General features: G+C 43.0%; 1 protein-coding gene across 1 annotated transcript in view; it reads right to left on the bottom strand.

Moving 5' to 3' along the window:
* Positions 1-15162, bottom strand: part of LOC106594451 (FERM and PDZ domain-containing protein 1) — a 68744-nt gene that overhangs the window by 16021 nt on the left and 37561 nt on the right. Inside the window, exons 5-7 of the mRNA XM_045712372.1 lie at positions 8035-8137; positions 7835-7880; positions 5964-6068 (exon numbers count right to left, since the gene is read on the bottom strand). Coding sequence (XP_045568328.1) covers positions 5964-6068; positions 7835-7880; positions 8035-8137 — 254 coding nt within the window. The remainder of the gene's footprint in view (positions 1-5963; positions 6069-7834; positions 7881-8034; positions 8138-15162) is intronic.

Raw genomic sequence — 15162 nt, forward strand, 5'->3', positions numbered from 1 at the left:
ACTTAAGACAAGGAATTTTTACAAGGATTAAATGTCAGGAATTGTGAAAACTGAGTTTAAATGTGTTTAGCTAAGGTGTATGTAAACTTTCGACTTCAACTGTATAGTTTTTGTGTGATCTGGGGCAACAATGTCTAGATTGAATTTGTATTCGTGGTCCTGGGACCTTTTTGATTTACAGTCAGAGTCCAGGTCTGACAGAATCTGTTCAGAAGATCTAGGTGCTGCTGTAGGCCCTCCTTGGTTGGGGACAGAAGCACCAGATCATCAGAAAACAGTAGACATTTGACTTCAGATTCTAGTAGGGTGAGGCCGGGTGCTGCAGACCCCTTGCCAATTCATTGATATATATGTTGAAGAGAGTGGGGCTTAAGCTGCATCCCTGTCTCACCCCTGGCCCTGTGGAAAGAAATGTGTGTTTTTTCCAATTTTAACCGCACACTTGTTGTTTGTGTACATGGATTTTATAATATTGTATGTTTCTCCCCCCACACAACTTTCCATCAATTTGTATAGCAGGCCTTCGTGCCAAATCGAAAGCTTTTTTGAAATCAACAAAGCATGAGAAGACTTTGCCTTTGTTTTGTTTGTTTGTCCCACTGTAGCTCAGTTGGTATAGCATGGCACTTGCAACGCCAGGGTTGTGGGTTTGATTCTCACGAGGGGCCAGTATGTAAAAATGTATGCACTCTACTGTAAGTCGCTCTGGATAAAAAAGTCTGCTAAATGACTAAAATGTGAAAAAACATTTTTGTCAATTAAGGTCTGCAGGGTGAATATGTGGTCTGTTATTTGGTAATTTGGTAAAAAGCAAATTTGACGTTTGCTCAGTACATTGTTTTTGCAGAGGAAATGTACGCGTCTGATGTTAATCATAATGCAGAGGATTTTCCCAAGGTTTCTGTTGACGCATATCCCACTGTCTCTCTCTCTCTCTTTCTCTCTCTCTCTGTCTATCTGTCTCTGTCTCTCTCAATTCAATGTAAGTGATTTATTGGCATGGGAAACGTACAGCTGAAGTCGGAAGTTTACATACACCTTAGCCAAATACATTTAAACTCAGTTTTTCACAATTCCTGACATTTAATCCTAGTAAAAATTCCCTGTTCTAGGCCAGTTAGGATCAACACTTTATTTTAAGAATGTGAAATGTCAGAATAATAGCAGAGAGAATTATTTATTTCAGCTTTTATTTCTTTCATCACATTCCCAGTGGGTCAGAAGTTTACATACACTCAATTTGTATTTGGTAGCATTACCTTTAACCTGTTGGGGCTAGGGGGCAGTATTTTCACGGCTGGATAAAAAAACGTACCCGATTTAATCTGGTTACTAATCCTACCCAGTAACTAGAATATGCATATACTTATTATATATGGATAGAAAACACCCTAAAGTTTCTAAAACTGTTTGAATGGTGTCTGTGAGTATAACAGAACTCATTTGGCAGGCAAAACCCTGAGACATTTTCTGACAGGAAGTGGATACCTGATGTGTTGAATTACCTTTAAGCCTATGCCATTGAAACACACAGGGGTTGATTAATGTTTTGGCACTTCCTATTGCTTCCACTAGATGTCACCAGCCTTTACAAAGTGTTTTGAGTCTTTTACTGTGAGATCTGACCGAACAAGAGCCATGGAACGGTGATGGCCGATTAGACTCTGGCGCGCAAGTTGATGTTGGGTACCCTCGTTCCAATACGTTATAAAAGAGAATGCATTCGTCCACCTTGAATATTATTCATGTTCTGGTTAAAAAAAGGCACTAATGATTCATGCTATACAACGTTTGACATGTTTGAACGAACGTAAATATATTTTTTTCCCTCGTTCATGACGGAAGTCCGGCTGGCTTAGATCATGTGCTAACAACACGGAGCTTTTTGGATATAAATGATGAGCTTTTTTGAACAAAACTACATTCGTTATGGACCTGGGATTCCTGGAAGTGACATCTGATGAAGAGAATCAAAGGTAATGGATTATTTACATAGTATTTTCGATTTTAGATCTCTCCAACATGGCCGTTTCTCTGTATAGCAAAGCGTATTTTTCTGGGCGCAGTGCTCAGATTATTGCAAAGTGTGATTTCCCAGTAAGGTTATTTTTAAATCTGGCAAGTTGATTGCGTTCAAGAGATGTAAATCTATAATTCTTTAAATGACAATATAATATTTTACCAATGTTTTCTAATTTTAATTATTTAATTTGTGGTGCTGACTTGACTGCCGGTTATTGGAGGGAAACAATTTCCTGAACATCAACGCCATAGTAAACCGCTGTTTTTGGATATAAATATGAACTTGATAGAACTAAAAATGCATGTATTGTCTAACATAATGTCATAGGAGTGTCATCTGATGCAGATTGTCAAAGGTTAGTGCATCATTTTAGCTGGTTTTATGGTTTTGGTGACGCCTGTCTTTGAATTGACAAAACATTACACACAGCTATTGTCAATGTACTCTCCTAACATAATCTAACTTTATGCATTCACCGTAAAACCTTTTTGAAATCGGACAACGTGGTTAGATTAAGGAGATGTTTATCTTTCAAAGGGTGTAAGATAGTTGTATGTTTGAAAAATTGAATTTTGACATTTATTTGGTTTCAAATTTGCCGCTCTTGAAATGCACCTGCTGTTGATAGGGTGCACCACGGGTGGCACGCTAGCGTCCCACATAGCCCCAAGAAGTTAAATTGTTTAACTTGGGCCAAACGTTTCGGGTAGCCTTCCACAACAAGTTGGGTGAATGTTGGCCCATTCCTCCTGACAGAGCTGGTGTAACTGAGTCAGGTGTGTAGGCCTCCTTGCTCCCACAAGATTTTTCAGTTCTGCCCACACATTTTCAATAGGATTGAGGTCAGGGTTTGTAATGGCCACTCCAATACCTTGACTTTGATGTCCTTAAGCCATTTGCCACAACTTTGGAAGCATACTTGGGGTCATTGTCCATTTGGAAGACCCATTTGCGACCAAGCTTTAACTTCCTGACTGATGTCTTGAGATGTTGCTTCAATATATCCACATAATTTTCAATCCTCATGATGCCATCTATTTTGTGAAGCGCACCAGTCCCACCTACAGCAAAGCACCCTCACAACATGATACTGCCACCCCTGTGCTTCAAGGTTGGGATGGTGATCTTCGGCTTGCAAGCCTCCTCCTGTTTCCTCCAAACATAATGATTGTCGTTATGGCCAAACAGTTACATTTTTGTTTCATCAGACCAGAGGACATTTTTCGAAGAAGTATGATCTTTGTCCCCATGTGCAGTTTCAAACCGTAGTCTGGCTTTTTTATGGAGGTTTTGGAGCACTGGCTTCTTCCTCGCTGAGTGGCCTTTCAGGTTATTTTGATATAGGACTCGTTTTACTGTGGATATAGATACTTTTGTACCTGTTTCCTCCAGCATCTTCACAAGGTCCTTTGCACTGAGTTTCAAGGTAGGCCTTGAAATACACCCACAGGTACACCTCCAATTGACTCAAATTATGTCAATTAGCCTATGAGAAGCTTCTAAAGCCATGACATAATTTTCTGGAATTTTCCAAGCTGTTTAAAGGCACAGTAAACTTAGTGTATGTTGACTTCTTACCCACTGGAATTGTGATACAGTGAATTATAAGTGAAATAATCTGTCTGTAAACAATTATTGGAAAAATTGCTTGTGTCATGCACAAGGTAGATGTCCTAACCGACTTGCCAAAACTATAGTTTGTTAACAAGAAATTTGTGGAGTGGTTGAAAAACCAGTTTTAATGACTCCAACCTAAGTGTATGTAAACTTCCGACTTCAACTGTATGTTAACATTGCCTAAGCAAGTGAAATAGATAATAAACAAAAGTGAAATTAACAACTAAAAATTAACAGTAAACATTAAACTTACACAATTCCAAAAGAATAAAGACATTTCAAATGTCATATTGTCTATAAACAATGTTGTAATGATGTGCAAACAGTCAAATAGTTAAAAATAAATAAACATAAATATAGGTTCTCTTTCTCTCTCTCTCTCTATATATATATATATATATCTGTCTTTCTCCATCTGTCTCTCTCTCTATATATATATATATGCCTCTCTGTCTTTCTCCATCTGTCTCTCTGTCTATTATACTGTGTTTTTCATGTTCCTCCTCTCACCCCCTTTCTCCTCTTCCTCCCCCCTTTCAATACATTATTCTTCTGTAATCACAGCTGTTCTGAAGGGAATCAGACTGGCATTGATCCAACCACTCAATCTCTTCCTGTTGTTCTCTCTCTCTCGCTCCACCTCCCCTCTCATCTCTCTTTCATTCTCCCTCCACCTCTCTCTCTCGCTTTCTCTCTCTCCCTCCAACCCTTTCTCTCTCTCTCTCTCTCTCTCTCTCTCTCTCTCTCTCTCTCTCTCTCTCTCTCTCTCTCTCTCTCTCTCTCTCTCTCTCTCTCTCTCTCTCTCTCTCTCTCTCTCTCTCCCTCCACCCTTCTCTCTTTCTCTCTCTCTCTCCCCCTCCACCCTTCTCTCTCTGCTCCCCTCTAATCGTTAATAGTGTGTTTACACTGAGTATACAGAACATGAACAACACCTTCCTAACATTGAGTTGCACCCTCCCTTTGCCCTCAAAACAGCCTCAATTTATCAGGTTATGGACTCTACGATGTGTTGAAAGCGTTCCACAGGGAGGCTGGTCCATGTTGACAACAATGCTTTCCACAGTTGTTTCCAGTTGGATGGATGTCCTCTGGGTGATGAACCATTCTTAATACACACGAGAAACTGTTGAGTGTGAAAAACCCAGCAGCGTTGCAGTTCTTGACACAAACTGGTGTTCCTGGCACCTACTACTAAACCCCGTTCAAAGGCACTTAAATCTGTTGTCTGGCCCATTCACCCTTTGAATGGTACACACACAATCCATGTTTCAATGGTCTCAAGGCTTGAAAATTATTCTCACCTGTCTTCTCCCGTCATCTACACTGATTGAAGTGGATTTAACAGGTGACATCAACAAGGGATCCTATCTTTCACCTGGATTCACCTGGTCAGTCTATCTCATGGAAAGAGCAAGTTTTCCTAATGTTTTGTACACTCAGCGTATTCTTCTGTAATCAGGGAATCATCCAGCCCTCGATACGACCACTCTGTCTCAGGTTGAGTCCCAAATGGAACCCTATATCCTATATGCCAAAGTTCTGGTCAACAGTAGTACACTATATAGGGAATAGGGCTCTGGTCAACAGTAGTACACTATATAGGGAATAGGGCTCTGGTCAACAGTAGTGCACTATATAGGGAATAGGGCACTGGTCAACAGTAGTGCACTATATTGGGAATAGGGCTCTGGTCAACAGTAGTGCACTATATAGGGAATAGGGCTCTGGTCAACAGTAGTGCACTATATAGGGAATAGGGCTCTGGTCAACAGTAGTGCACTATATAGGGAATAGGGCTCTGGTCAACAGTAGTGCACTATATTGGGAATAGGGCTCTGGTCAACAGTAGTGCACTATATAGGGAATAGGGCTCTGGTCAACAGTAGTGCACTATTTAGGGACTTGAGATGCAGCCTCTGTCTCTGATCACTAGCGGAAGCTTGTGGTCCACCCCCGCCCCCCTTATCTCAACCGTTCCTTTCTGTATGGAGTCCTCCAGGGAGAACCTTCCTCCTCACGTGTATTTACAGGAAAGGGACAGGACATCTAAATCACCGTGAACTGGGTTTCCAAGCCAAGCAGTGAGGATAGGGAGGAATATAGGGTTGTTACATGGCTGAGAGATAAACCACTTGTGACTAGCTACATACAGCAGTCATGTCAGCTCCATAAAGCATTTACAGACATGTCCATCTGGTGCTTTAAAAGTCACTACATAGAGTAGATTATACATGAATCCTGGACAGATATGACACAACAGCTTCATAAAGGGCTTATAACACGTCATGCATTGACAATAGGGTGTCATAAGAGTCTGACGTACCTGAGAGTGACTGTTGACTTCAACCTCCTCAGCAAAGCGAACTTTGACTGGGTTGGACCGGAGTTTAGCTCTCTTCTCTGGGGTGATGAAGGAAGACTTGGGTCCCTGAGAAACCACAGGAGGAGAAATTAGGACTTGAGTCCCTGAGAAACCACAGGAGGAGAAATTAGGACTTGGGTCCCTGAGAAACCACAGTAGGAGAAATTAGACAGAGTTTCCAAAAGGCACAAGGGTACAGACTGCAGAGCCTGTGGTTTACCTGTAATGCTCCCAGCATAGACAAATAACATACTCCTCTCCCTACCTGGGTTCACACCCCTTCTCCTTCCTTCATGTTGTGTCTGCCTCCTTCCTGTATCTCCATCTGTTTCTATACCTATCTAAATCAAGTGTCAGTAAACCCTAAAAAATCTAGATCTGAAAACTAACAGGTAGTGGATATACAACAGAACCTCAGAGACACTAATCTGACTGATCAACCCAACAGGCTGATAAACAACAGAACCTCAGAGACACTAATCTGACTGATCAACCCAACAGGCTGATATACAACAGAACCTCAGAGACACTAATCTGACTGATCAACCCAACAGGCTGATAAACAACAGAACCTCAGAGACACTAATCTGACTGATCAACCCAACAGGCTGATAAACAACAGAACCTCAGAGACACTAATCTGACTGATCAACCCAACAGGCTGATATACAACAGAACCTCAGAGACACTAATCTGACTGATCAACCCAACAGGCTGATATACAACAGAACCTCAGAGACACTAATCTGACTGATCAACCCAACAGGCTGATATACAACAGAACCTCAGAGACACTAATCTGACTGATCAACCCAACAGGCTGATATACAACAGAACCTCAGAGACACTAATCTGACTGATCAACCCAACAGGCTGATAAACAACAGAACCTCAGAGACACTAATCTCAGACAAACCTAAATGTTACTTTCATGTAAACTGAAAACTTAATCACTAATATTGTTACTGTTGTGGTTATGAAGTGGTTTCTCCACTGTAGATAACGCCAACCACTGCAACACATCCAGGGAGTGTTCCTAATGGATACAACTGTGTGGGGGTTGTTGAAAAGAGTCAGTGTTCCTAATGGATACAACTGTGTGGGGGTTGTTGAAAAGAGTCAGTGTTCCTAATGGGTAAAACTGTGTGGGGGTTGTTGAAAAGAGTCAGTGTTCCTAATGGATACAACTGTGTGGGGGTTGTTGAAAAGAGTCAGTGTTCCTAATGGGTAAAACTGTGTGGGGGTTGTTGAAAAGAGTCAGTGTTCCTAATGGATACAACTGTGTGGGGGTTGTTGAAAAGAGTCAGTGTTCCTGATGGATACAACTGTGTGGGGGTTGTTGAAAAGAGTCAGTGTTCCTGATGGATACAACTGTGTGGGGGTTGTTGAAAAGAGTCAGTGTTCCTGATGGATACAACTGTGTGGGGGTTGTTGAAAAGAGTCAGTGTTCCTGATGGATAAAACTGTGTAGGGGTTGTTGAAAAGAGTCAGTGTTCCTGATGGATACAACTGTGTGGGGGTTGTTGAAAAGAGTCAGTGTTCCTGATGGATAAAACTGTGTGGGGGTTGTTGAAAAGAGTCAGTGTTCCTGATGGATAAAGTGTGTTGTTAAAAATATCTGTAGTTGCCCATTCATCAACACGCAAGCAAGCAGACACACACACACACACGTCAAGTCCACACTACTAGGTCATAATAAAGGTTGTGACAACACTCTGCTGCCTGTGGGGAACCATGATGGAGCACCTGGGGGTGTGTGTGGTTTCTCTGTTGGTGAAGAGAGCAACTGCTAACTGAAGGAAGAATACAACATGGAAAACATAGTGACTCACCGCTGAGTTTCTGAGGACCGTTATCATCACAGAGTACTGACACTCCCTAGGGGGAGGGAGAGGAAGAGAGAGAGAGGAAGAGAGAGAGAGAGAGAGAGAGAGAGAGAGAGAGGGGGTCAATATGAGGAATAAATGCTGTTGTGTTTGTGAGTGTGTATGCATGGATGTGTGTGTGTGTTTGTGCGTGTGTGTTATTGTACCTGATGAGGTCAGCCGCTTGCTCTGGGGTCAGGTCGTCGACGGCCACATTGTTGATCTTTACGACCTGGTCGCCAGGGACTAGCCTTCCATCAGCCGGCCCCGCTACCCACACACACAAACATACACACAGATTCCTCTTCCTCATCATCTTGATCAACAGGGTATATAACAGATCATTGCTGATAAAGGCTTCCAAAGATCTATTTATTTCCAAAACACCAAGAGACCTCTCTGTCTCTCTGTCTCTCTCTCTCTCTGTCTCTCTCTTGCTCTCTCTCACTCTCTCACTCTCTCACTCTCTCTCTCTCTCTCTCTCTCTCTCTCTCTCTCTCTCTCTCTCTCTCTCTCTCTCTCTCTCTCTCTCTCTCTCTCTCTCTCTCTCTCACTCATACTCTCACCCTCACTCTCACTCTCTCTGTCTCTCTCTCTCGATCTCTCAGGGTTTATGAGTCAACAGGAGAGAGGGCAGAGCAACAGGGACAGAGAGACAGAGACAGATGGTGGTATTACTGAGATCAGTGCCAGAGAGCCCAGACTCAGGGGGCCACTCACACCCCGGCCGTTACTATCTGTAGTATGTGTGTGTCCATCTGATGTGGTGCAGATAAACAGCAAACGTGGTTTCAAAAAACAAATAAAGCAACACCTCATGGCACAACGCCTCTCCCCAATGTGACCTACTGGTTGTGTGTATGTACTGACATGTGACCTACTGGTTGTGTGTATGTACTGACGTGTGTGTAACTGATAGATGCACACACACTACATGCTAATGTTATTCAATGTATGTAAATTGTAAAGTCTTTTGTCTGTAATTTCTTTCACATTATGTGTCGGAACCCAGTAAGACTAGCTGTCCCCAGTTAGACTAGCTGTCCCCAGTTAGACTAGCTGTCCCCAGTAAGACTAGCTGTCCCCAATTAGACTAGCTGTACCCAGTTAGACTAGCTGTCCCCAGTAAGACTAGCTGTCCCCAGTTAGACTAGCTGTCCCCAGTTAGACTAGCTGTCCCCAGTAAGACTAGCTGTCCCCAGTTAGACTAGCTGTACCCAGTTAGACTAGCTGTACCCAGTTAGACTAGCTGTCCCCAGTAAGACTAGCTGTCTCCAGTTAGACTAGCTGTCCCCAGTTAGACTAGCTGTCCCTAGTAAGACTAGCTGTCCCCAGTTAGACTAGCTGTACCCAGTTAGACTAGCTGTACCCAGTTAGACTAGCTGTCCCCAGTAAGACTAGCTGTCTCCAGTTAGACTAGCTGTACCCAGTTAGACTAGCTGTCCCCAGTTAGACTAGCTGTCCCTAGTAAGACTAGCTGTCCCCAGTAAGACTAGCTGTCCCCAGTTAGACTAGCTGTCCCCAGTTAGACTAGCTGTCCCCAGTAAGACTAGCTGTCCCCAGTAAGACTAGCTGTCCCCAGTTAGACTAGCTGTCCCCAGTTAGACTAGCTGTCCCCAGTTAGACTGGCTGTCCCCAGTTAGACTAGCTGTCATCATTGGAGTGGGCTAATGGGGATCCTAATAAACTCAAATACTGTCCATTATCTGACTGATATTTTTCTCTGTTGGGCATATGATTGGCCAATATGATGTATCTAATGTCTGATATGGCTATTGTTCACAATTGCAACTATATACAGTAGGTCTGTGAGGGTAGTCTATATACAGTAGGTCTGTGTGGGTAGTCTACATACAGTTGGTCTGTGGGGGTAATCTATTTACAGTAGGCCTGTTTGGCCCTGTCCGGGAGTATCGTCGGATGGGGCCACAGTGTCTCCCGACCCCTCCTGTCTCAGCCTCCAGTATTTATGCTGCAGTAGTTTATGTGTCGAGGGGCTAGGGTCAGTCTGTTATATCTAGAGTTTTTCTCCTGTCTTATCCGGTGTCCTGTGTGAATTTAAGTATGCTCTCTCTAATTCTCTGTCTCTCTTTCTCTCTCTTTCCCGCTTTCTTTCTCTCTTTCTCTCTCTTGGAGGACCTGAGCCCTAGGACCATGCCTCAGGACTACCTGGCATGATGACTCCTTGCTGTCCCCAGTCCACCTGGCCGTTCTGCTGCTCCAGTTTCAACTGTTCTGCCTGCGGCTATGGAACCCTGACCTGTTCACCGGACGTGCTACCTGTCCCAGACCTGCAGTTTTCAACTCTCTAGAGACAGCAGGAGCGGTAGAGATACTCTGAATGATCGGCTATGAAAAGCCAACTGATATTTACTCCTGAGGTGCTGACCTGTTGCATCCTCGACAAACACTGTGATTATTATTATTTGACCCTGCTGGTCATCTATGAACATTTGAACATCTTGGCCATGTTCTGTTATAATCTCCACCTGGCACAGCCAGAAGAGGACTGGCCACCCCTCAGAGCCTGGTTCCTCTCTAGGTTTCTTCCTAGGTTCTGGGCTTTCAAGGGAGTTTTTCCTAGCCACCGTGCTACTACTCCTGCATTGCTTGCTGTTTGGGGTTTTAGGCTGGGTTTCTGTACTGCACTTTGTGACATCAGCTGATGTAAGAAGGGCTTTATAAATACATTTGATTTGAGGGTAGTCTATATACAGTAGGTCTGTAAGGGTAATCTATTTACAGTAGATATCTGAGGGTAGTCTATATACAGTAGGTCTGTGAGGGTAATCTATATACAGTAGGTTTGTGAGGGTAGTCTATATACAGTAGGTCTGTGAGGATGGTCTATATACAGTAGGTCTGTGAGGGTAGTCTATATACAGTAGGTCTGTGAGGTTAGTCTATATACAGTAGGTCTGTAAGGGTAGTCTATATAAGGTAGGTCTGTCAGGGTAGTCTATATACATCCATACACACAGGGCCCTACTGTAGGTACTATTTGCATATGACGATAAACCCTTTGTTGTCCTATTGATCTCCCATTAACCGTTCCTCTCATTACTGTAACCACCACCACACACACACCAGCGATACTTCCACTAGCTCAGCAACATTCCCCCTCCTCTCACTGCGTCCCAAATGGCACCCTATTCTCTATAGGGCACTACTAGGACTCTGGTCAAAAGTAGTACACTATATAGGGAATTGGGTGCCATTAACGACTCACCCTCAGTCTCCACCTGGGCTTAACAACACAAACCCTAATGGAGCCTATGGAACAACACAAAACCCCTCAACCCTTTTCTGTACAGCCTGTCAATGAAAATCAATCTCAATGACATCACAATCGGATTCTACAATTTGATCATAGATGTGGTAAAGGAGTCAATGGAACGTTCCATTGACCAGAATGCAGACGTTCCATTGACCAGAATGCAGACGTTCCATTGACCAGAATGCAGACGTTCCATTGCCCAGAATGCAGACGTTCCATTGCCCAGAATGCATACGTTCCATTGCCCAGAATGCAGACGTTCCATTGACCAGAATGCAGACGTTCCATTGACCAGAATGCAGACGTTCCATTGACCAGAATGCAGAAGTTCCATTGCCCAGAATGCAGACGTTCCATTGACCAGAATGCAGATGTTCCATTGACCAGAATGCAGACGTTCCATTGACCAGAATGCAGACGTTCCATTGACCAGAATGCAAACGTTCCATTGACCAGAATGCAGATGTTCCTCCCTCTTCTCTTACCCATCATTCCTAGTTTCTCCTGGCATCTTTCAGTCTTTCCTCCTCTGTGGACCCCCTCCCTCCATCAAATCCCTCCCTCGACACACTCATGCACACCAGCCCCTCAAACACAGCCCCCAGTGAGAGATGGATAGGGGGATGAGAGAAAGGAGAAGGAAGAAGAGGAGTGTCCCAGGTTTTTGGAGAGGTACATGGGGTCTGAGATGATACATGATCTCCTTAAGGCCCAATGGTCCACCTCCTCCTCCAGGGTAAAGAAGGGACACTCAGACCCCACCTTACCCAGGCTCGGGGGCACCACCCTAGGCCTTGATGCTGCCATCACCCCCTGACCCTCCAGGCCCTACAGAGCCAACTGTGCCTCTCCTGGAGGAGAGAGCTGGATGGAACCACCACCAAAGAGGCTGAGGGGACTCAGGACGGAGCAGAGTGTCTGAACAAGCCAGAGAGGCTGGACAAGCCCAGAACGGAGCATCGCAACTGGAGTTTAGATAATGATGGTGAGGGTGATGAGGACCAGGGTGAAAACCAGGGTGAGAACCAGGAGGGGGGTCTGGCTCTGAGGGTGATCCGAGCGTGAGTCAGGCTCTGGGGTGGATCAGGGAGGCGGAGGGGTACCTCATCCACCCAGACTATGATGCTCTGGAGGATGTAGTTGGATCCTGTACCTAATGGAGTAATAACTAGCAAGACTGCCAGGATCTCAGTTTTGCAAAGGGTGATTGGTCAAAAGACTGCCACGTGAATTCAACAGCATAACTAATTGGTCTGATTTCTGCCACCCAACCAACCAAATTATTAAATCAAATCTTCAAGTGACTCTGAAACCATATGTTGTTTTCTTTCCCTTGCTGTTTTTCTCATCAGATGTTGATTGTTAACCTGTTGGGTCTAGGGGGCAGCATTTGCACGTCTGGATAAAAAAAATGTACCCGATTTAATCTGGTTACTAATCCTACCCAGTAACTAGAATATGCATATACTTATTATATATGGATAGAAAACACTCTAAAGTTTCCAAAACTGTTTGAATGGTGTCTGTGAGTATAACAGAACTCATTTGGCAGGCAAAACCCTGAGACATTTTCTGACAGGAAGTGGATACCTGATGTGTTGTATTGACTTTAAACCTCTCCCATTGAAAAACACAGGGGTTTAGGAATATTTTGGCACTTCCTATTGCTTCCACTAGATGTCACCAGCCTTTACAAAGTGTTTTGAGTCTTCTGGAGGGAGATCTGACCGAACAAGAGCCATGGAACGGTGATGTCCCATTAGACACCTGGCGCGCTACTTCATGTTGGGTACCCTCGTTCCAATACGTTATAAAAGGCTATGCATTCGTCCACCTTGAATATTATTCATGTTCTGGGTTAAAAAAGGCCCTAATGATTTATGCTATACAACGTTTGACATGTTTGAACGAACGGAAATATATTTTTTCCCCTCGTTCATGACGAGAAGTCCGGCTGGCTTACATCATGTGCTAACGAGACGGAGATTTTTGGACATAAATGATGAGCTTTTTTGAACAAAACTACATTCGTTATGGACCTGTGATACCTGGAAGTGACATCTGATGAAGAGAATCAAAGGTAATGGATTATTTACATAGTATTTTCGATTTTAGATCTCCCCAACATGACGTCTAGTCTGTATCGCAACGCGTATTTTTCTGGGCACAGTGCTCAGATTATTGCAAAGTGTGATTTCCCAGTAAGGTTATTTTTAAATCTGGCAAGTTGATTGCGTTCAAAAGATGTAAATCTATAATTCTTTAAATGACAATATAATATTTTACCAATGTTTTCTAATTTTAATTATTTAATTTCTGACGCTGACTTGACTGCCGGTTATTGGAGGGAAACGATTTCCTCAACATCAATGCCATAGTAAAACGCTGTTTTTGTATATAAATATGAACTTGATAGAACTAAAAATGCATGCATTGTCTAACATAATGTCCTAGGAGTGTCATCTGATGGAGATTGTAAAAGGTTAGTGTATCATTTTAGCTGGTTTTATGGTTTTGGTGACCCTGTCTTTGACTTGACAAAACATTACACACAACTCTTGTAAATGTACTGTCCTAACATACTCTAAATTTATGCTTTCGCCGTAAAACCTTTTTGAAATCGTAAAACGTGGTTAGATTAAGGAGATGTTTATCTTTCAAATGGTGTAACATAGTTGTATTTTTGAAAAATTTGAATTTTGACATTTATTTGGATTCAAATTTGCCGCTCTTGAAATGCACCTGCTGTTGATGGAGTGCACCACAGGTGGCACGCTAGCGTCCCACCTAGCCCCAAGAGGTTAACCTGTTATGGCTAGGGGGCAAACTCATGACAATGTAGTCCTATGTCAGGGTTATGATAGCTCTATGTCATGTTTGTCCTGTTGAGGGTAGTGGGCAGTATTTGCACGGCCGGATAAAAAAACGTACCCGATTTAATCTGGTTATTACTACTGCCCAGAAATATGCATATAATTATTGTCTTTGGATAGAAAACACCCTAAAGTTTCTGAAACTGTTTGAATGGTGTCTGTGAGTATAACAGAACTCATATGGCAGGCAAAAACCTGAGAAGATTCTGTACAGGAAGTGCCCTCTCTGACCATTCCTTGGGCTTCTTGACTCTCTTTATTGAAAATTTTGGATCTTTGCTGTAACGTGACACTTCCTACGGCTCCCATAGGCTCTCAGAAGGCGGAAAAAAGCTGGATCATGTCTTTGCAGCCCCTGGCTGAAAAACATTAGCGCCTTTGGTAAGTGGTCTATCAGAGGACAATGAGACTGAGGCGTGTGCACGAGGCGACCCCATGTTTTTATTTTCTCTCTCTTTGTACTAAAACAGGGTTTCCCGGTCTGAATATTATCGCTTTTTTATGAGAAAAATGGCATAAAAATTGATTTTAAACAGCGGTTGACATGCTTCGAAGTACGGTAATGGAATATTTCGAATTTTTTTGTCACGAAACGCGTCGGGCGCGTCACCCTTCTTTACACTTCGGATAGTGTCTTGAACGCATCGAACAAAACAGAGGATATTTGAACATAACTATGGATTATTTTGAACCAAACCAACATTTGTTATTGAAGTAGAAGTCCTGGGAGTGCATTCTGATGAAGAACAGCAAAGGTAATCAAATATTTCTTATAGTAAATCTGACTTTGGTGAGGGCTAAACTTGGTGGGTGTCTAAATAGCTAGCCCCTAATGGCTGGGCTATCTACTCAGAATATTGCAAAATGTGCTTTCACCGAAAAGCTATTTTAAAATCGGACATAGCGAGTGCATAAAGGAGTTCTGTATCTATAATTCTTAATATAATTGTTATGTTTTTTGTGAACGTTTATCGTGAGTAATTTAGTCAATTCACCGGAAGTTTGCGGGGGTATGCTAGTTCTGAACGTCACATGCTAATGTAAAAGCTGTTTTTTGATATAAATATGAACTTAATTGAACAAAACATGCATGTATTGTATAACATAATGTCCTAGGATTGTCATCTGATGAAGGTCATCAAAGG

This window comes from Salmo salar, unplaced genomic scaffold (genome assembly GCF_905237065.1).
Source record: "Salmo salar unplaced genomic scaffold, Ssal_v3.1, whole genome shotgun sequence".
Lineage (NCBI taxonomy): Eukaryota > Metazoa > Chordata > Actinopteri > Salmoniformes > Salmonidae > Salmo > Salmo salar.